The sequence below is a fragment of the Dendropsophus ebraccatus genome, chromosome 5 (genome assembly GCF_027789765.1).
Source record: "Dendropsophus ebraccatus isolate aDenEbr1 chromosome 5, aDenEbr1.pat, whole genome shotgun sequence".
In the NCBI taxonomy this organism is placed as follows: Eukaryota; Metazoa; Chordata; class Amphibia; order Anura; family Hylidae; genus Dendropsophus; species Dendropsophus ebraccatus.
This window is the reverse complement of record NC_091458.1, coordinates 39433384-39454792: the sequence shown is the minus strand read 5'-3', so window position 1 is coordinate 39454792 and position 21409 is coordinate 39433384. Positions and strand designations below refer to the sequence as shown.

The following is a 21409-nucleotide window of genomic DNA, read 5'->3' as shown; positions in this document are numbered from 1 at the left end:
ATTAACTGAATCTGCTGCGTATTTGCTGCATATACGGTGTGTGTGTTTGTACCCTTAGAAGGATGATCGCTTTCATACGTACAATGATTAGTATGGTAACGGCCTGTACTTTACTCCAGAGCTGCGTTCACAATTCTGCTAGTGTTGAAGTAAATACATTTAATTTCTCTGTTGTCAGGAGGAACACACACAGAGTCCCACGTGAAAAGATTGCCCAAATGTTGGAACGATACGAGCACAATATGACTGTCCCAGTGGTCATGAACTCAGTGGAACCTCGTCATGTTCGCCCCAGTCTCCCGCCTGCAGAGGCCCGCCAGAGGTGGGGAGCCTCTGTTGACTGTTCACATAACACTTCAGCTTTCCATAGCAGATAAAGGTTTCCATCTTTATTGTTCTAGCTATGGGATTCAGGAGAGGAATGCTACAGAAATAGTCTTTCTGTGTGCATATGCAAGTATATCCTTTCCCCAACTCCAGTTTTTTGTTTTTTTTTATAATTTTATTTTTTTTAATTTATAACTATAAATTGAGGCACAGAAGTGTTTGCTGGCCATGTTGAATGCCATTTCCCTTTTTATTTCTGAAGACTTTATGGTGTATTCTGCATATAAGTATTTTAAAAAGACTCAGGGTAAGTTCTCTTTCTAACTGCGCGTGTCTCCGCACGTCGACTCATTTTTATCAATATCTATTTTATTTCTTGTGTTTACGAAAACGGCACGATATTTTTATGACTTCTCCGTAAACTTTTTCTATTGTAAAAAAGTAAAAATAATAACAATAAAAAAAAAAAAAGAACCCACTGTTCCCTGCTGATAATCTAGTGATTGACTTCATATAAAAATGTTTAATATTAATTTATTCTGGCTATTGGAAGTAAATCCTTTCTACTCTTAAGCAGTGTTGAGCGGAGATGAGAAACTGTTCGGATACGGCAATGTTCTGCGAACCCAACAGTTCGGCATCTGTGCTCAGCACTGCTCTGACAGTAAACTGACAGCACAGATATGTATATATCCGTTTCTTCATTTTCCGGATCAGAAGCAGTGCATACTTACCATCTGCGCTCCTTACGATCCAGCTCTCCCATCCTCCAGCCGCTGCTTTATCTTCAGGCCTCTGCATCCTCCAGAGTGATTGACAGCTGGAGTAGGTGAGGCCTGCAGATGCAGCCGGAGAGCTGGATGCCGGACAACAAGCCGCACGGATGGTAAGTATGCACTGCTTGTGAAACTGGAAACTGATAGTACGGATATAAACATATCAGTGCTGTCAGCTTCCAGGCCGCTTGATTTGTTGTGCTGTGTAAAGGTACGCTCGTTTGTGGTGGTCCGCGGCCAACAAATCTGTTCATGTGAAAGGACCCTTACTTAAGTTTACTCATCTCTAGTAAATACTTACATAAACAATATAAAACAGCCTGTGTTACTGTCTTTATAATATGATTGACTGGTCCTGACCGTGGGGGTATGTTCCTATTATTTGAAATAACTTTTGACATGGCATAGTGACATCAAATGTTTCAATTGTTTGGGACCTGGTTGTTTCAGTTGCATGTTTCTTTCTGCAACTTATGGTCTTTATAGATTTACTATACAATCTGTATAGAATCTAGAATACCCCTTTGGGCCTGTACACGAGCACAATCAGCAACCGTGCATATGGGGGCAGGTGGGCGAAGCCCTGACGTTTCTGCTTTCTTCAATTAGAGCTTTAACCAAAAAAAAAAAAAAAAAAATGGTAATAGGTCCCTGCCCATCCCCTAATGCTTCCAGTCAATGGGAGGGGCATTTCCGGTGCGGAGTCAACGTGTTTTTTTGCCACGGAAACAATCAGTTTCCATAGCAAAAAAAAACATACGGCTGTTAGCCATGAAAAAGCTCTTCATTTAAGTGAATCAGTCACCTAAAAACAATTGTTATAACGTTTTTAATCCATCGTAATACACCCCCTAACAAATTTCCCAACATATATCTATATCGTGGTTGCCTGCCAGGTATACCCCAAAAACATACTTCAATTCCCAGCTGTATGCTAATAGACTTGATCGAGTTATCTGGGGGTTACAACGTCTGTAGTCTGATGATTGATTTTAAGGGCAATTGAAATAAAGCATGTCTGAAGCGAAGGTACCACAAATACAGGAGTAGACTGGTGGAATGAAATGTCCAGTCCACTTTAGCGCAGCACCTGCGTTTTCTGCTTTGGTAGTGTAAATCTATGTATAATCTGTAGTGTTCACTAATATTTTGTAAGAGCAGGCAGGATAAACCATTATGGACCATAGAGAGTATGGAGAGTCCCCTGGGCAGTCCATATATCCTGCTATTATGGGTAACGTTTACATTTTGGCATATTGTGTATTCTATTGATTTATGACGTGTCTACTACTATTCCTCTGGAGATGCTATACTTTCTAATTCAAGAATTGTTCATGAATTTGTGGGGTAAGTTTCTTTCTACCAGTGTTGTCGTTGTCTTAGGGTGGTGTTACACGGGCCGATGGGGGCCCGATAATGTAAACGAGCGCCGATCTGCTAGATCGGTGCTCGTTTACTGGGCCTATTACACAGCCCGATAATCGTTTAACAAGGCCTGCAAGGACGTCCTTGCAGCCCTTGCTTAAACAATATACTTTACCTATCCATGCTCCAGGGCTGCTCCTGCGGTCCGCTTCTCCCTGGGTCCTGTCAGCTGACAGGCCGCTCAGCTAATCCCAGGCCAGGACTGCTGCGGCCTGAGATTGGCTGAGCGGCCTGTCAGCTGACAGGCCGCTCTGAAGCTAGAGTGCGTGGGACGGGGAGAAGCGGAGCGCAGGAGGAGCCCTGCAACGTGGATGGGTAAAGTATATAGTCAGTTGCCCGCCGTGCACTTAGTGTTTAGTTTTTGATCCTAGTTTGTGGATGGTGAGTTGGGGTGGGGAGCCTGCAGCCCTCCAGCTAAGGCTTTGGCTGTCCAGATGAGAAGTGTAGTTTTGCAACAGCTGGAGGGCCGAAGGTTTCCCATCCCTAAGCTAAGGCTTTGGCTGTCCAGGCATTATGGGAAGTGTAGTTGTGCCACAGCTGGAGGGCCGCAGATTATGATTTATTTACATTTGCCCAGTATGTGATGGATTACACATATGGGGCAGGTATAATGAGAATATTATTCTTACTGGGTAATATACATTACCATTTCATCAGTATATTAAGGAAGTTCTCAGTCTTGAATGACTAAATCGTACAGTAGTGGTGCCCACAATAGGCTTTCACATTGCAGCAGAGTCCTCCTGTTCACTGCTGGGCTGAAGAGCTCCAGCAGCAGATGGATGGCTTGTGTTCTGTACCTACACTGAGCCTCCCTGTGCTGCTTCTATAGTAATCAATAGCAGCTCTGCAGCCGTCTGATGGCAAGGGATAGCATCATAACTAAAGAGGCTGAGTTCATGTCAATCTGAACCTTTTTGTTCTGATATATACATTGGAAACAAAAGGTTCTGGCACAGAGTGGCTTATTTCTCCTGAAAGAAAAAAATAAATAAAATTTTATATATAATATATATATATATATATATATATATATATATATATATATATATATATATATATATATATATATATACACAAAACCAGGTCCTTCTGCACTGAATAGCATGATCCACTATGCAACACTTCGTCTATGTCAGTAAAAGCAGTAGTAGGTATACATACACTTATGATAGCTGCAGGATGAATGTAAGATAAGTGGACGCTGTCTCTCCTAATCCCATATACATGAACATGTGTTCTAGCGTTTGTGGTGTAAATAGGGTGGGGGGAGGGGGTATGTGCTGCCAGACAACTGCTCCCCCTTCCCCCCAACATCTATCAAGAAAGAGTCAAGGGGCCGCCATACACAATAGATGGTTGTCTGGTCCAGCTGAAATCATTTTTTTGCTGATGTGTCTAATTTGTATGGGGGGGATGGGGGGGCTTTAAAGGGGTTATCCAGGCTTAGAAAAACATGGCTGCTTTTTTCCTTTCCTTGGTTTGGTTGCACGTTTGAAGCGTAGTTCTTGCAAATAATGGAGCTGAATTGTAATACCAAATACAACCTGAGGACACAGGTGATGCTGTTTTAGCAAGAAAGTAGCTGTGCTTTTTTAGCCCTGGATAACCCCTTTAAGATCTCATTCAAGCATTTAAAGGGGTTATCCGGTATAAGAAAATAAATATAATCACCCCAGGCCGAACATATAACTGTCTAATACAGAGTAATCACTAGTAGTACTGGCATCAGCGTGGTTTTGCATGCTTCATCACTGACAATAAATAGAAAAACTACAAAACGTGTATTGTCTCCTCCCTCTTCCCATAGACAACACATCATTCTCTGATGTCACTGGAGGTTTGGCTAAATCTTGTCTCTGAGCTCTAGCCACGCCCCCTGTCATCTCTCTCGCTTTCTCTCTCTCTTTATAGTGACATTTAGAGAGAGTGAGGTGTGATTACAGCATGCTGCCTTGTGCTAAATGGATGTGTAACCTTACTGTGCAATAGTCTGGAGTGAAATGAGATGTTCTGCAACATCTTTGAGCAGGGAACCGGCAGGAGTCCTGGGGGAGGGGAGTAGGCAGGGTGGGAGGACTGAAGACTAAGGATATGTTCTTACTGAGCAAATGCGGCGGAATTCTGTGGAGGAGACGGGCTATGGGACACTGAGACAGGCGGGATTCTGCGGCAGAAATTCAGCTGCGGAATTCCGCCTGTTTTACTTGGTTTTACTTGGTTACTGTTTTACATACCCTAAGAGCTGAGGGAAAGCAATGCATTGTGGGAATTCAGGTACTAATCAACTGCTCAACCAGGAAATGAAACCACAAAATACAGAACTAAGACCCCGAAAAAAAAAAGGAAATTTTGGAGAGGCAGGTAAGCAATGCTATATGCTTCTGCAGCATGTTTATTTTATTATCTGATTATGGAGTACAGGTACTTTTACTATACAACTTTACGCAAATCTAACCTGCAGATAGCTCCCTATTGCACAGGAGGTGCCAAGGATGAAGGTAAGTCTCTTACTTTCATCCTCTGCGCCAATCCTTTGGACTCAGGGTGCATTCACACGTTCCGTGTTCCGCACAGAACACGGATGTGGAATGCTTGTATCGGACTTCTCCCCCCACCCGGGCAGCATCTGTGATAAGATGCTGGAAGCGGGGGAACTGTACAGATATGCGCCGCGCTGTAATGACAGAGCCACACGGCTGATTCATTACAGCGCGGCACATATCTGTACAGTTCCCCCGCTCTTATCACAGATGCTGCCCGGGTGGGGGAGAAGTCCGTTACAGGCATTCCACGTCCGTGTTCCGTGTGGAACACGGAAAGTGTGAATGCAGCCTTAGCCGTTTACGGTAAGACTGTTAGGAGCACTGCTCCTCCCCCATAGAGGCATTACGGCCGGCCAGCCCGCTCCACTGATTATCATTAGAAGGGGCAGGCTTGCCGGGGGCGGATCAGCGTTGTGGGTGCGGGGCAGTGCTCAAAACGATCTTACCGGACCGTGTAGTAAACGCGGGGAAGGCACAGAGGATAAAGGTATGTCTCTTATCTTTCCTCCTGCACAGTAGGGGGCTAGATTTGTCTAACCTGCTGATAGTACGCACAGACTCGCAGCGTAAATCTCGCTGCGAGTCTGTCAGGTCCTGGCAGGTCCCTTTCACTACATACTCGCAGCGGTCTGAACGACCGCTGCGTGTATGTAATTCTGCCGGCCCCTTAACCCCTTCGGCTCCCGCCCCGATGTGTCTGTATATACATTACCTGTCCTCGCTGCACGGGGTCCCGGCGTCCTGCTCTCCCGCCCGGCCAATCAGTGTGTTGCCCAGCCGCAGCCACTGATTGGCCAGGCGGGAGAGCAGGAAGCCAGGACCCCCTGCAGCGAGGACAGGTACGTATATACAGACACAGTGGGGCGGCGGCAGAAGGGGTTAAGGGGCCGGCAGAATTATATACACGCAGCGGTCGTTCCGGCCTCTGCGAGTATGTAGTGAAAGGGACCTGACAGACTTGCAGCAAGATTTACGCTGCGAGTCTGTACGTGTGGATAGACCCTTAAGCAGAGAATAGACAGACAAAAAGCCATCCAGATGAGAGGAGGTATAGTTGTAGCAGGCTAACATGATGCGTGGTGCCTAAATGGGGGGAAAGCTAAATAAGGCTGGGGCTACATAGCAACTTAAGCTGTGACATTGTCATGTTGCACTGCTGGGATTGTACTTGTAGGTTAATGGGGTGACAACACAGTATTTTGGGGGTCACACCGCGACCCCATTGATCACTATCCCTGCAATACAGCATTGGTGATCTTTTGGCTGTATGACCTGTGTAGCCCAGCCTAAATGTTAACACTGTTGTGTCCTGCTCACAAGAGCCTACGATAGAAAGAAAAAATAGGGGGACATGAGGTAGAAGTGCTTGCTCTGTACAGTGGTCCAGCCATGTTTTATACAAAAAATTGCATAAGGCAGTCACCATCTGTGTACTATGCACAGGCATGAAGAACATTAGGGTGCAAGAAGTGTAGGGGATACTTTGAATAATAGAATGAGATTCTGTGGCATTATGTTGATTTATCAAAGGACTGGAATCAATGTATGAAAAGATAGGCCTGCCTAAAAAGATGTGTATGCGGGGCACGCTTAAAAATCAATATGACTGGGCGGGAAGGGGGGGTGGAGAGATGTTAGAAGGTGCAACTCTGTGGAGACCTCTGTGTGAGTGTGAGGAGTTTGGCACCCTTAGCCAATGTTTGCACTCCCAGCTGCCCATAACTATGTCTGGGTTGGAGCATACTGGACTGTCTTCACGGCGCCCATGGGTGGTGCAAGACCTGGCGCTGTAGAATGTAATGTGTTTTTATAGCACTTGGTCTTGTGCTGGTTACAGGTGATATGAAGAAGGAGCAGGACGCTCCGTCTCATAATGCAAAGTTATGAGCAGCCAGGAGCGTGGACATTGTCCGCTCTATATACCTATCTACAAGCTGAATTGAAAATAATTCGGAAAAATGATTGTTGTGCAGAGTGCTGCACTATAATCATTTTTTATCTTGAATTACAGTTACACTTTAAGGGTAGCTTCACACACAACGTATCCGCAGCGGATTTCTCGCTGCGAATTCGCTGCAGATACTTGCCCATTGACTTCAATGGGCTGCGAGTATGTCAAACTAAGCGCCATTAACCCCCGCGGCCCGGGAAGATACTGTACCGGGTCCCCGCTCCTGCTTGCTTCAGGGCCTCCCAGCGGTCAGCCGATCAGTGAGCAGCCCCACTGCAGAGCACTGATTGGCTGACCGCTGGGAGGCCCTGAAGCAAGCAGGAGCAGGGACCCGGTACAGTATCTTCCCGGGCCGTGGAGGTTAATGGCGCTTAGTTTGTTAATGTTAATCCCGCTGCGAGTATGTCTTCATATTCAAAATGAATGACAAGGGATCCATGGCGGGTTTCGATGCAAGTTCGCAGCGTAAAATCCGCCGCGTGTCAAGCTTCCCTAAAGGGGTACTCTGAAAAATATGCTTTTTAATCGACTGGTATCAGAAAATTACACATTATTATTTGTAAGTTATTTTTGTTTAAAAATCTGAAGTCTTCCAGTACTTATCAGATGCCGTATATCCTGCAGGAAGTGGTGTATGCTTCCTAGTCTGACACAGTGCTCTCTGCTGCCACCTCTGTCTGTGTCAGGAACTGTCCAGAGCAATAGAAAATCCCCATAGAAAACCTCTCCTGCTCTGGACAATTCATTTCAAAGACAGGTGGCAGCAGCAGAGAGCACTGTGTCAGACTGGAAAGAATACACCACTTCCTGTAGGAAATACAGCAGCTGATAAGTATTGAAAGACTTAAGATTTTGAAATTAAAATAACTTATGAATCGGTATAACTTTCGGATACCATTTGATTTGAAAACATGTTTTCTTGCTCTAGATTTCCCCTTTTAAGGTGCAGATGACATGAGCTTGCAAGTGATGTAGAAGTTGAATTATAATACAAATTTCTGCCAAAAATCTTCTGAATAAAAAAAAAAATTCTCTCTTTTAAAGGACACAGGGTCTGAAAGAAAAATGTCATAAAAAAGGGTATCGGAAGAATGGAAGGAAAGTGGCAAGTAGAAAGCACAAGTTATCACTCCAAGGGGATGAAGGGCTGGAGAACTTGGCAGTAGAAGAATTGACGCATGGCTTTAACTTGGAGAAGTGTATGATAGACACTGAGAAAACGGGAAAAGTGCAAGTAAAGATTTTGTACTCCGGAAAAGGACATCTATCTGATTCTCTAGCAGCATTTTTGTCATGCTGCTCGAATCTTAGCACTGTTATGTTACTTGGAATGGTGTCTAGAAGGATGGCTCTTATGGACAGTCCCCTAACTTGCTTATTACCAGAGACTAAGCTGCTTGTTACCCATAGACAGTGTTTGCTTACGTCCTCTCTGTTTTCCCTGCTGGTAGGTAGCATAGTAAGCAAAGAAACAAACCACATACGACCATCCTTCAGGCAGCTTCAAGTCTGCTCCAAAGATCTTCTTGTTACAGACCAAGTCCATGATAGAGGGCAAGACATCGTCACCGGCCTTGATTTGTATTGTAGCCTTATACATTTTTTTGCAGGACAGACTTTGCACCTACTTGGCGTTAAAAATTTTAAGCTTCAAAATGTGCACTTCCCAAAGAATGAACTTCTTTTCAGGATGGGTGAGAACCAAGATGAAAAATCAAAGAGAACGTACATGGAGTGCGAAAAAGTCAAAGGCCTTAACCTACCAACAGAGATGCATCCACAGAAGTGTGGTCAGATCACGGACAATATTTACATGGAAACCAAACCGATAACCCCAGGATGTCTTAGGCGCCCAAGAAAGTTCTACAAACTGGCACCAACGTTTCAGCACCCGAGAGTCTTATCAGCAACCCAAATATATCATGCCGCAGAAACCAATGCAATGGAGAACCCATTGGAAGATGAGCTGACCAGAAGAGAGAGAAGTTGTAGGGCTATATGTGAAAGTGTAAGTTATGAAGATGGCCTCTGCCCAATGACCTCCAAGTGCTCAGGTGGTCCTGAGAATGAAGTAATAACAAGACCTTTCCTTCAGGGAGCAAAATCTTGTGCCCAACTCTGTTTACCAGAGGAATTTGCCAGACAGATTGTGGAACTATTTGGATGCCCTGGTGTAGAACTCGGTAAACCTTTCATGAAAGGTAATTTATTTTTTTTTTTTTAAGAAGTTTCTACACTATTAGGCTGGGTTCACACACAGTATATTTCAGTCAGTATTTGGTCAATATTTTGCAACCTCAACCAGGAGTGGATTGAAAACACAGGCTCTGTTCACACAATGGTCAAATTGAGTGGATGGCCGCCATATAACGGTAAAAAACTGCCATTATTTCAATACAACAGTTGTTGTTTTAAAATAACAGCAAATATTTGCCATTAAATGGCGGCCATCCCCTCAATTTCAACATTATGTGAACAGAGCCTTTCTGTGTATTCAATCCACTCCTGGTTGAGGTTGCAAAATATTGACCAAATACTGACTGAAATATACGTAGTGTGAACCCAGCCTTAAGGTGCATATTGCAATTATAAAATTGTCCTTGCTTTGTGGGGAAGTAATGGTTTTTCTAAAAAAAAATTCAATTCAAGTGAGATCAGAGCTTGAACAGAACCACAGGTGCCAAAACAAATTGACCTCATTGACCTAATTTGTAGCCTCTGTACTTCCCTCTCCATGCAAAAGAATGTCAAACATTACTTTGTTACGCTCCATATGAACAAAGAACGCGGAGTACACTGCTGGTGCCAAATCCCTGCACAAATGAATTCTTCTTTGTTATAGGTGTTCCCAATTTCCCAATGTAAGGGTCCATTTACACAGAAAGATTATCTGACAGATTATTATCTGCCAAGGATTTGACGCCAAAGTCAGAAACAGACTTAAAGTGACACTGTCACTGTCATCTCCAGCTCTGGACAATTCCTGTCTTGGCCAGAGATGTCAGCAGACAGCACTGAAAATAAAACACTTCCTGCAGGACATATAGCAGCTGATAAGTATGGGAAGACTTGAGATATTTTAATCAAAGTAAATTACAAATCTATATAACTTTCTGACACCAGTTGATTTGAAAGAAAAATATTTTCACTGGATAACCCCTTAACGACATCGGGCGTATATTTACGCCCTGATGCCGGTAAGGACGTTCAGAGCGGGGCCGCGCGGCGGTCCCGGGTGCCGCTTGTAGCCCGGGACCGTAGGTATTAGCGGGCACGGTCCGATCGCCGTGCCCGCTGATACAGTAATCAGATGCAGCTGTCAAACATGACAGCTGCATCCGATTACCGGATTCAGCTGTTCCCTGGTGTCTAGTGGCGGAGATCGCTCCCCCGGGATGTTATCCCGGAGGAGCGATCTCCGTTTCTGAAGCCGGCTGGGGACCGCTCCAAGATGGCGCCGTCCCCGGCTCGGCACTCGTTTACTTCCGGCTGCAGCAGCCGGAAGTAAACGAGTGCCTATCTCATGGATCTCTGCAGCATATCTATGCTGCAGAGATCTCTATGAGAGATCAAAGCACTTATACTAGAAGTCCCCCAGGGGGATTAACCCTAACCCCAGGGGGGAATAACCCTAACCCCAGGGGGGCTTCTAGTATAAGTGTTAACCCCTTAAGGTCAAAGCCTATTTTCGTTTTTGCGCTTTTGCTTATTCCATTTTAAGTTTAAAAGTCCATAGCGCTTGCATTTTTTCACCTAGAGATGTATATGAGCGCTTATTTTTTGCTAAACCAATTGTACTTTGCAATGACAGGCATTATTTTTCCATAACATATGCTGCGAAACCGGAAAAAAATCATTTGCGCTGTCAAATTGAAAAAAAAACGAATTTGTTTTGATTTCGGGGAGTTTTGCATTTACGCCGTCCGTCCTATGGTAAAACTGACTTGTTATGCATGTTCCTCAAGTCGTTACGATTACTATGATATATAACATGTATAACTTATATTGTATCTGATGGCCTGTAAAAAATTCAAACCATTGTTAACAAATATACGTTCCTTAAAATCGCTCCATTCCCAGGCTTATAGCGCTTTTATCCTTTGGTCTATGGGGCTGTGTGAGGTGTCAGTTTTTGCGCCATGATGTGTTCTTTCTATCGGTACCTTGATTGCGCATATACGACTTTTTGATCGTTTTTTATTACATTTTTTCTGGATTTGATGTGACCAAAAATGCGCAATTTTGCACTTTGGAATTTTTTGTGCTGACGCCGTTTACCGTGCGAGATCAAGAATGTGATTAATTAATAGTTCGGGCGATTACGCGCGCGGCGATACTAAATATGTTTATTTATTTATTAATTTATATTTATAAAATGGGAAAAGGGGGGTGATTTGGACTTTTATTAGGGGAGGGGATTTTTTTATTAATAAAAACACTTTTTTACTTTTTTTTTTTTTTTTTACTGTAACTAGAAGCCCCCCTGGGGGACTTGTATATAGACAGCACTGATCTCTCATAGAGATCAATGCTGTGTATATACACAGCAAAGATCGATTAGATCGGTCATAGATTACTATGGCCTGCTGCAGGCCATAGCAATCTATTGCCGAGCCGGGATCAGCGTCATTCCGACGCTGAGGCCCGGCACGGGCAGAAGAACGGATCTCCCCCCCGCGATCGCACCGCGGGGGGGAGATCCGTCCCACTAGACACCAGGGACGTGAGGTCTGAAGCCTCTAAGTGCAGCTGTCAGGTTTGACAGCTGCACTTAGAGGCTTAATTAGCCGGCGCGGCAACGGGACCCGCGCCGGCTAATAGAGGCACTGCCCGGCTGCACGTGTCAGCCGGGATCAGCGCCGTTCAGAGCGCGGTCCCGGCGGGACCCCGCTCTGAACACCCCGAGCGGCACCATGACGTATCAGATACGTCATGGGTCGCTAAGGGGTTAAAGTAAAAAAAAAAAAGTGTTGTTAATAGTAAAAAGCCCCCTCCCCTAATAAAAGTCTGAATAAATAAATAAATAAAGTAAATAAATAAATAAACAAACATGTTTGCTATCGCCGCGTGCGTAATCGCCCGAACTATTAATTAATCACATTCCTGATCTCGCACGGTAAATGGCGTCAGCGCAAAAATATTCCAAAGTGCAAAATTGCGCATTTTTGGTCGCATCAAATCCAGAAAAATTGTAATAAAAAGCGATCAAAAAGTCATATATGCGCAATGAAGGTACCGATAGAAAGAACACATCATGGCGCAAAAAATGACACCTGACACAGCCCCATAGACCAAAGGATAAAAGCGCTATAAGCCTGGGAATGGAGCGATTTTAAGTGACGTATATTTGTTGACAATGGTTTAAATTTTTTACAGGCCATCAGATACAATATAAGTTATACATGTTACATATCGTTTTAATCGTAACGACTTGAGGAACATATATAACAAGTCAGTTTTACCCCAGGGCGAATGGCGTAAAAACACATTTCCCCCAAATAAACAAAATGCTTTTTTTTTCAATTTCACCACACTTTCGCAGTGTACTTTATGCAAAAATTCAGCCTGTCATTGCAAAGTACAATTAGTGACGCAAAAAATAAGGGCTCGTGGGTTTCTAGGTGGAAAAATGCAAGTGCTATGGCCTTTTAAGCACAAGGAGGAAAAAACTAAAACGCAAAAATCGAAATTGGCTCTGTCCTTAAGGGGTTAATGTCTATGGCTACCTTCACAGGAAATTAGAATTTCTAACATCAGCCTAAGGCTGGGGGATACTGGCCTAAATCAATATCGTGGTTAATCGCACATGTAGCAGCAGTAACTATAATTATGACGCCCCTTTTTTGCTAACCACACCCACTTGCCATGCCAAACTGGCGATATTTTGATTCAAAAAAGTAAAAAAGAACTCATGAACATGTTCATTCTTCAGCGGGTAGAGAGGAGGTGCGCAAGCCTCCCATAGACAGTCATTATGACAGGGAAGCCGGGGGGATTCCGCCACGGAATTCTGCCAGTTTTGCTCCGTGTGAACGGAGCCTTAGAAAATGAGAAACGAATGGTATCAAGGCTGAAGGTTAATGTTACATGAAGGTTCTGAGCCCTGCAAAGCATGTGCATGTAGAAGCTCACAGATAACATGCAGCATAGTATAATATAGGTCATGCAGTATTTGCCTTTTATCTTGGCGGCCGCAGTGTGCAGCTGCTTTTGTTTGCTCAGCAGTCATCAATGACCCTAAACCATTAATCATTAATGTCATTATTATTACTAATATATTACAGATGCATTTAAACCAAAGGACTTTATTGTACCACTGGGAAATGACCTGGCCCAAAGAATATATCTGAAATGGAAGGCATCATTGGAGGTATGGATTTCTTATTTCCTATTGCACAATGTGGAGGGATTAAAGTCCTGCCATAAGAGTCACTGGTATCTAAGTTATCCAAGATTGGGAAAAGCATAGCCGCTTTCTTCCATTATCAGTGCAACTCCTACCTTCAGTTTGCGTTTGGTCTTCTGTTGAAATGAATACCATAGACATCCTGAGGACAGAGGTGGCGCTGTATTAACAAGAAAGTAACTGTGCTTTTCTAGTCCTTAATAACCCCTTAAACTAGTGTTGAAGGACCACATTTAAACAAAAAAGAGAGTTATCCGGTATAAGAAAATTGTATTTAAAGGGGTTGGCCACTTTATAGTAAAATAGGTCAGTACAAAGTATTAGTAAGTGTGCTCACTGTATATACTGACAGCAGCCCCCTGTGTACCTCATAGAGCTAGTATCCGACTCCCCTTCACCGGGCTGGGCTGCCCTGCTCTGTTTTGTTTTAGTCCACAAAATGGCTGACATGGAGGAGCATGTGACCAGGCCCTGTCCACTGTGTTCTCCATAGACATATACAGGCTCAGTGGTGGACACTGGGGGGTGGGGCCTGGTCACATGCTTCTCCATGTAAGCAATCTTATGGACCAAAACACCACAGAGCAGGACAGCACAGCCTGGGGGAGGGGAGTCTGATATTAGCTCTATGAGGTACACAGGGAGCTGCTGTCAGTATATACAGTGAGTACATTTACTAATACTGTACACTGAGCAATTTTACTATAAAGTGTCCAACCCCTTTAAGTAAAACTATCACTCCAATACATATAACTACCTAATACAAAGGGGTACTCCGGCAGGGGGGGGCTTTTTTTTCGATCTGGCTGGGGAGGAGGTGACTAAGGGCAACAACGTCCACTTACCTCCCCGGTTCCAGCGGCGGGTCCCATATCGCGGCCTTCCGGTCCCCGCTGTCTGGCCGCTTACTGCTCTCTGACGCGGGCTTGAGACGTGACGTTCCAAGTCCGTTCAGCCAGTCAGTGACTGAGGTGGGACCTCCTCCCCGACCAGATCTAAAAAAAAATAAAAAGCCCCCCCACCGGAGTACCCCTTCAAGGCTAAGACCTTATTTGCATCTGTCTCTGATAGGTGTCTCCATTGCAGATTGCATTTTTTTTTAAATGTATTTTAGTGCTACATGCTGTGTAATTCTCAACATGTCATACACCATAACATGAATCTGAAAGATCCCATTAAAATCAACAGGGTCAGTTGCTCACCATTGGTGTTTGGCAGATACAGCTGTCTTTTTTTTTTTCTTTTCCCTCATTGCGCTGCACCCATGACTATGCAGGACAGCCGATATACCAATGGAGACGTGAAAGAGCCCTAAGTGCATGTTTCATAATGCAGTCACATGTGCACCACCACCCCATTCATACCCTATAGGAGCTACGGAAACCAGCCAAACACTGTGCTCAACGGCTGTCACGTCTCACCGCAGAGAAGGAATTGAGGAGTATGAGATGGGGGTTGATGCTTATGGTACAGTTTGGTACATGATGAGAGAACATAATGGACGACGTATGGCCTCTATTCTTTTTGCTGTTATTTCTATTTATTTATTTTTTTACAGGTAAAGTACAAGTTTCATCCAGCAAAATGAGGACAATAAAGTCTATGAAACAATATGTGATATGAATTGGTGGTCTGTACTGAAAATACATTACAAGAGCCGTCTTCACTACTCTGGACAATTATTGGTTAAAGACTTTGCAATAGTAAGGCCTCATGCACACACGGGCATCCCTCTCCGTAGCTGCGGGGGGGGGGGGGGGGATCAGGGCTCCAACAAAGATCAGTAACAGTAGCAATGGATGTTTGTATGGGGGCCGTAGAGATGAATGGGTTTACATAGCACCAGATTGGACGTGCTGTGGGTGTGAACTCAATTTTTTTTAACATGCATTAACCTCTTAAGGACCCATGACGTACCGGCACGTCATGGATCACTGTCACTTAAGGACCCATGACGTACCGGTACGTCATCCCTTTAAACGGGCGCCGCGGCCGGCCGGGTCCCGATCGGGGGAGATAGCCTGCTATAATACATAGCAGGCCATCTCTCCCTGTCGGCATGGAGGGTTGTTAACCCCCCCCATGCCGACGATCGCCGCTATTGGCTGATAAGCCCATAGCGGCGATCGGAACCTTTCCGGGCCATCGGTGGCCCGATGACCCGGAAAAAAATGGCGGTCGGTGCTGTCCGAGGACGGCACCGACCGCCATTACTGTAAAAAGTAATGGTGGTCACGGTACCACCATCCCGATCGCCGTGAACGGCCGGCCAGCCGGCCGGCCGTTCACGGCGATCAAAGTCCCCACAAGTAATAAATACCTGCTCCGGACCCCTCAGCTAGGTAGCTGAGGGGTCCGGAGCAGGTATTAGTACATTACTCACCTGTCCCGGGGTCCTGATCGGCGTCTTCCGGGTTCCCGGCGTCCTCTTCATCTTGTCGGGACTTCGGCTTCTTCCGTGAGTCCCGATCGGCTTTTTCCGGCTCCAGCGTCGTCTTTTTTCGTATTTTTCCGGCTCCAGCGTCGTCTATTTTCGGATCTTGCGCTCTGCTGCCCCCTAGCGGCTGATAAGTGTAATACACGTATCAGCCACTACAGGGATGTTCAGAATGTAGTAAAAAAAAATTTTTTTTTCCAAATTTTTTTTTCTTCTATTTTCCGCACCCTATCGCCGCTGAGTGTTGATCAGCATCGCACGAAAGTGCGCTGCTAATCAGCAACTCCTCCTTTTTGTCGTAGGGTGGTTTTTTTTTATATCCTACTGCCACCGTCTGCTGATAAGTGCCGAACATAAGTGCGGCATTTATCAGCAACACCATTTTTGGCGTAGGTTTTTTTTGTATACTTACTGTAAAAAACACGTAAAAAACACTACATTACACCACACTACATTGAATAAAGTTTTACACTACACCACTACATACCCCATATACCAATCCCCGTATAAAGATGGCCCCCAGGGTGTTTTCGGTATCGGACGCATACATTATTATTGCCTCCGACACCGAAACAGCCAGTGAGGATGAATGGGGGGTCCTTTGTTCCTCCATTCATCCTCATCCTCCTCATCATCCAGTGACGTGTCTGGGGGTAGCTTAGCGTACGCTGCCCCCCAGACACGTCTTTTCTGCCAGTACCGTCCCAATAAGAGATGACGGTATGGCGTGAAATTCTCCAAACTCTGTGAGAGTACCTCTGGGTACACTTACAGATTTAGGGTACGTGCACACTGCGGAATGGCGAAGGATAACCCTTTGTGCATTCCGCAGCTGGCACCCGCCGGCGGACTGATGCAGGGGCGCGTCTCCGCCCGTGTCATAGACTCTATCCTATGCATGGGCGGATTCCATCATCCGTCATTCCATCAACACGTTGGACGCAGAGCGGAATCCGCCCGTGCATAGAATGGAGTCTACGACACGGACGGAGACGTGCGCCTGCATCAGTCCGCCGGCGGGTGCCAACTGCGGAATGCACAAAGGGTTATCCTTCGCGATTCCGCAGTGTGCACGTACCCTTAGAGTGTATGAAGGAAGGGACACCCGAATCCAGCCCCCAGATGCCCCCCCCCATCCTCGGAGTTAGTGGGGAGATCGTCCGGGAACTGATCTTCCCACTGCTGGATAAAGGTCACCACCACCTGTACGGGGATAACTTTTATACCAGCACCCCCTCCTCTGGCCTCTCGCTGCCCGAGCTACTGTAGCTTGCGGCACGATCCGAACATATCAGAAGTAGTAATAGAGCCCTAATATTTAGCAGCCATGGAGCGGACCCAGCGCTTCTGGATATGAAGGACCCCGTATCGCACCAGGACAACATTTTCCAGGTGACGTCCCCCACACTGGAGAAAGGGAGACCCCAGAAGAAGTGCAGAGTGTGGTGTAACAGGGGGATCAGGAAGGACACCATTTTCCAGTGTGATGCCTGTCCTGATCACCCCGGCCTCTGTATACTGGATCGCTCCAAGGCGCACCACACGTCACTGGGGTTCTACATTATCTAAATTCTGTCCCTTATTCCTATTTCAGGGGTCACGTTGATCCAGGGATTATTCTGATCGCCATTATGGAGTCGGGAAGGAATTTTTCCCCTGTGATGAGGCTACTGTCGTCTGCCTCACGAGGGGTTTTTGCCTTCCTCTGGATCAACACAGGTTGAATTTGATGGACACCTGTCATTTCCAACCTTATAAACTAATAATTGGCCTAATACCCCCAAATAAATTAGAATTGTCCCTTTTCCCCGGTTAAATAGGTATGGCTGCCATTCCCATTAGAGGAGGCCATGATGCAATTACAAAGCCTCTGTGCGGCCAGGACAGTAGAAACCCCCCACAAGTGACCCCATTCTGGAAACTACACCCCATAAGGAATCTAACAAGTGGGGCAGCGGGTATATGGCCCCCTGGTGACGGCCACATTTGGGACGTGAAAATGAAAAAAATGGTATTTTTTATTTTCACGGCACATGTTCTACACATGTGCCCATCACTAGTGGGGTCCATATGCTCACTGCACCCCTTGTTAGATTCATTATGGGGTGTAGTTTCCAGAATTGGGTCACTTGTCGGGGGTTTCTACTGTTCTGGCAGCACAGGAGCTTTGTAATTGCGACATGGCCTCCATCCCCCATTCCAGCCTCTAAATGGCGCTCTGTCCTTTTGGTGACTTGCCCTGTGCCCATATGGCAAATTATGTCCACATGTGGGGTATTTTCGTACTCAGGGGAAACTACCCTACACGTTTTGTGTTCATTTTCTTTTTTAACCCCTTGTGGAAATGGAAAAAAATCAAGGCTAGACCAACATTTAGTGTAATTTTTTTTTAATTTTTACTCTAAATCATTGATCTTGTCTTGATTTTTTCATTTTCACAAGGGGTTAAAAGATAAAAAAAAACACAATGTGTAGAGCAATTTCCCCTGAGTACGGAAATACCCCACATGTGGACATAAAGCGCCATGCGGGTGCAGGGCAAGCCTCCGAAGGGAAGGAGCGCCATTTGGATTTTAGAGGTTGGATTTGGCTAGAATGGATGATGAACGCCATGTCGCATTTACAGAGCCCTTGTGCTGCCAAAACACTGTAAACCCCCCACAAGTGACCCCATTCTGGAAACTACACCCCTCAAGGAATCTAACAAGGGGTGCAGTGAGGATATGGACCCCTGGATGACGGGCACATTTGTGCCATGAAAGTGAAAAAATGAAAATTTTCACTTTCACGTCACATTTTTCCACATTTGTGCCCGTCACCAGTGGGGTCCATATGCTCACTGCCCCCCTTGTTAGATTCCTTGAGGGGTGTAGTTTCCAGAATGGGGTCACTTGTGGGGGGTTTCCAGTGTCTTGGCAGCACGAGGGCTCTGTAAATGCGACATGGCCCTTGAAATCCATTCCAGTGAAATCCAGCTTCCAAAAGCCAATTGGCGCTCCTTCCCTTTGGAGGCTCGTCCTGCGCCCGCTTGGCACTTTATGTCCACATGTGGGGTATTTCCGTACTCGGGAGAAACTGCGCTACATGTTTTGTGTTTTTTTTTTTCCTTTTATCCCTTTGTGAAAATGAAAAATTGAAGGCTAGAACAACATTTTAGTGTAAAAAATACTTTAGTCTTTTTTCAAGCCATATTGTTTGGAAAATCTGTGAAGCACCTGTGGGGTCCAGATGCTCACCGCACCCCTTGTTACATTCCTTGAGGGGTGTAGTTTTCTAAATGGTGTCCCTTTAGGGGTGTTTTTTAGGTTTTGGCACCCCAGAGCCTCTGCCAACCTGAAGTGGTACAGTCAAAAATGACCAAAAATAACGGAGCCATTGAAATTCACTAGGCGCTCCCTTATATCTGAGGCTTGTGGTTGCGTCAAATAGCGCAATAGGGCCACATATGGGGTATTTCTATAAACTGCAGAAACGGGGCAATCAATATTGGGGTGCATTTCTCTGGTAATAGGTTTATAATTATGAAAAATATAGGATTACAATAAAATCTCTGCACAGAAAATTAAAATTTTCAAATTTCTTACACACTTAGCTTGTATTTCTGTGACTCCCCTAAAGGGTTAAAAAACTTTCTGGATGTGCTTTTGCAGAGTTTAGGGGGTGCAGTTTCTGAAATGGGGTGCTTCGTGAGGCTTTCTAACACACAGTCCCCTCAAATACACTTTAAACCTGAACAGTTCCCTAAAAATATCTGATTTTGAAATTTTACTGAAAATTTGGAAATTTGCTGCTAATGTTTTAAGCTTCCTATTGTCTAAAAAAAATGAAATATAGTTTAATAAATGCCGCCAACATAAAGTAGACATGTTGCTAATGCTATTTAATATATAATTTATGTGGTATAACCATTTTCTGTATAAGCAGAAAAGTTTTAAAGTTGGAAAAATGCATTTTTTCACAATTTTTCACGCTATTTTGGGTTTTTTCATAAAGATTCGTTATAAGTATCGACTCCAATTTACAAGAAATGTGAAGTACAATATGTCACGAGAAAACAATCTCAGAATCAGCCAGATAGGTAAAAGCATCCCGAAGTTATTAATGAATAAAGTGACACTGGTCAAATTCATAAAATTTGCTCCGGTCCTTAAGGCCATTTCAGGCCCGGTCCTTAAGGGGTTAAAGAAGTCCGGCCACATTTTATTTTTTATATGTTATTACTTATGGAAAGTTATACAATTTTCTAATGTACATTTATTGTGGGAAATGCTCATATACTTCTATTTCCCTTAATTTAGTGTATCAGGAAGTGTTAGAATTCTCTCAAAAGCAGTGACGTCACGACGAATGGTGTAATTCCTATGGAGTGTCCAGCAGGGGGCGCTCTATATACAGAAGTCAATGAGTACCATTGACTTCTATATATAGTGCGCCCCTGCTGGACACTCCATTGGAATTACAATGGATGTGTATGTAATGTAATGTTATGCACTGTACTTTGCAATTGAATACATTTATGGAATACTTTGGGGAGCAAGTGTCCTTGCTCCCCAACGTATCCATAAATGTAATCAATAAATACATTTGCAGGGAACCGAGCAGGGAGGGAGAGAAGTGCCATCTACCTCCCCTCTCCCTGCTCGGTGCTGGGCACATATACAAAGTACTACTCCCCCATTATCTGCAGATAATGGGGGAGTAGTACCTGTGCTATCCCTATCACCGCCCGCTCTGCCGCCGCTCACACAGGGGCTGCTTTTCATGCCCCCTCCTCCTCCGCTCGCCCTCCCGGCTTCAAACACTGACTCCCCGCTGCCCGCCCGTGCCGCTGACTCTCCTGACCATGACAGACCATGGTCTCCAAATTAAAGAAAATCTAGGAGCAGGAGTCACTGGTGTAAAGTTAGCTTCCAAAAGGAGGCAAAAAAAATTCATCCCACCGTGGATCCCAAAGGTCAGATGTGCAAAATGCAAATGGACTACAGCGTCCATCCAGGGTGAAGTATCTTAACATGGAGGAATAAAGTTTTTTTTTTGTTTACCCATTATAGACGCTGTGGTCTGCAGTTATTAAAGGGGTTATCCAGCGCTAAAAAAAACATGGCCACTTTTCCCCCTACTGTTGTCTCCAGTTCAGGTGCAGTTTGCAATTAAGCTCCATTTACTTCAATGGAACTGAGTTTTAAAACCCCACCCAAACTGGAGACAACAGTAGGGGGAAAGTGGGCATGTTTTTGTAGAGCTGGACAACCCCTTTAAGTGATCAGGTATTTCCTGCACCAGTAGAAGATCATAGGCAGCAGGAAGACATGGAGGCGGCTCAGTATTACAGCACAACTTGAGTCCTGTTGTTCGGCATTTGAATACTGATGGCTGAAGAAGTTGGATGCAGCCCTAGGGAGTCCGGAAAACCTGGATGTGGTTTAAGGTGTCAGAAATTTCTGCCACGTATTGCACAGAGAAATACAGGGTGTGAACATACCCTTTAACTAGTTCATACAGCACCTTATTCTTTTTTTTTTTTTTGGAAATGGGGCCATG

At 44.9% G+C, this 21409-nt stretch overlaps 1 protein-coding gene across 5 annotated transcripts in view; it reads left to right on the top strand.

Annotated features, from left to right (window-relative positions):
• The window catches only part of LOC138792455 (NEDD4-binding protein 2-like 2), a 33346-nt gene extending 18160 nt beyond the window's left edge, over positions 1-15186 (top strand). For 4 of the 5 annotated variants that reach the window (XM_069969907.1, XM_069969905.1, XM_069969904.1 and 1 more), the window contains 4 exons: positions 179-322; positions 8070-9226; positions 13310-13395; positions 14990-15186. In XM_069969907.1, coding sequence (XP_069826008.1) covers positions 179-322; positions 8070-9226; positions 13310-13395; positions 14990-15019 — 1417 coding nt within the window. In that variant the 3' untranslated portion in view covers positions 15020-15186. Of the gene's footprint in view, positions 1-178; positions 817-8069; positions 9227-13309; positions 13396-14989 lie in introns of those variants that run through there. The other variant, XM_069969908.1, reaches the window with a different exon arrangement.
• The last annotated feature ends 6223 nt before the right edge of the window (positions 15187-21409 follow it).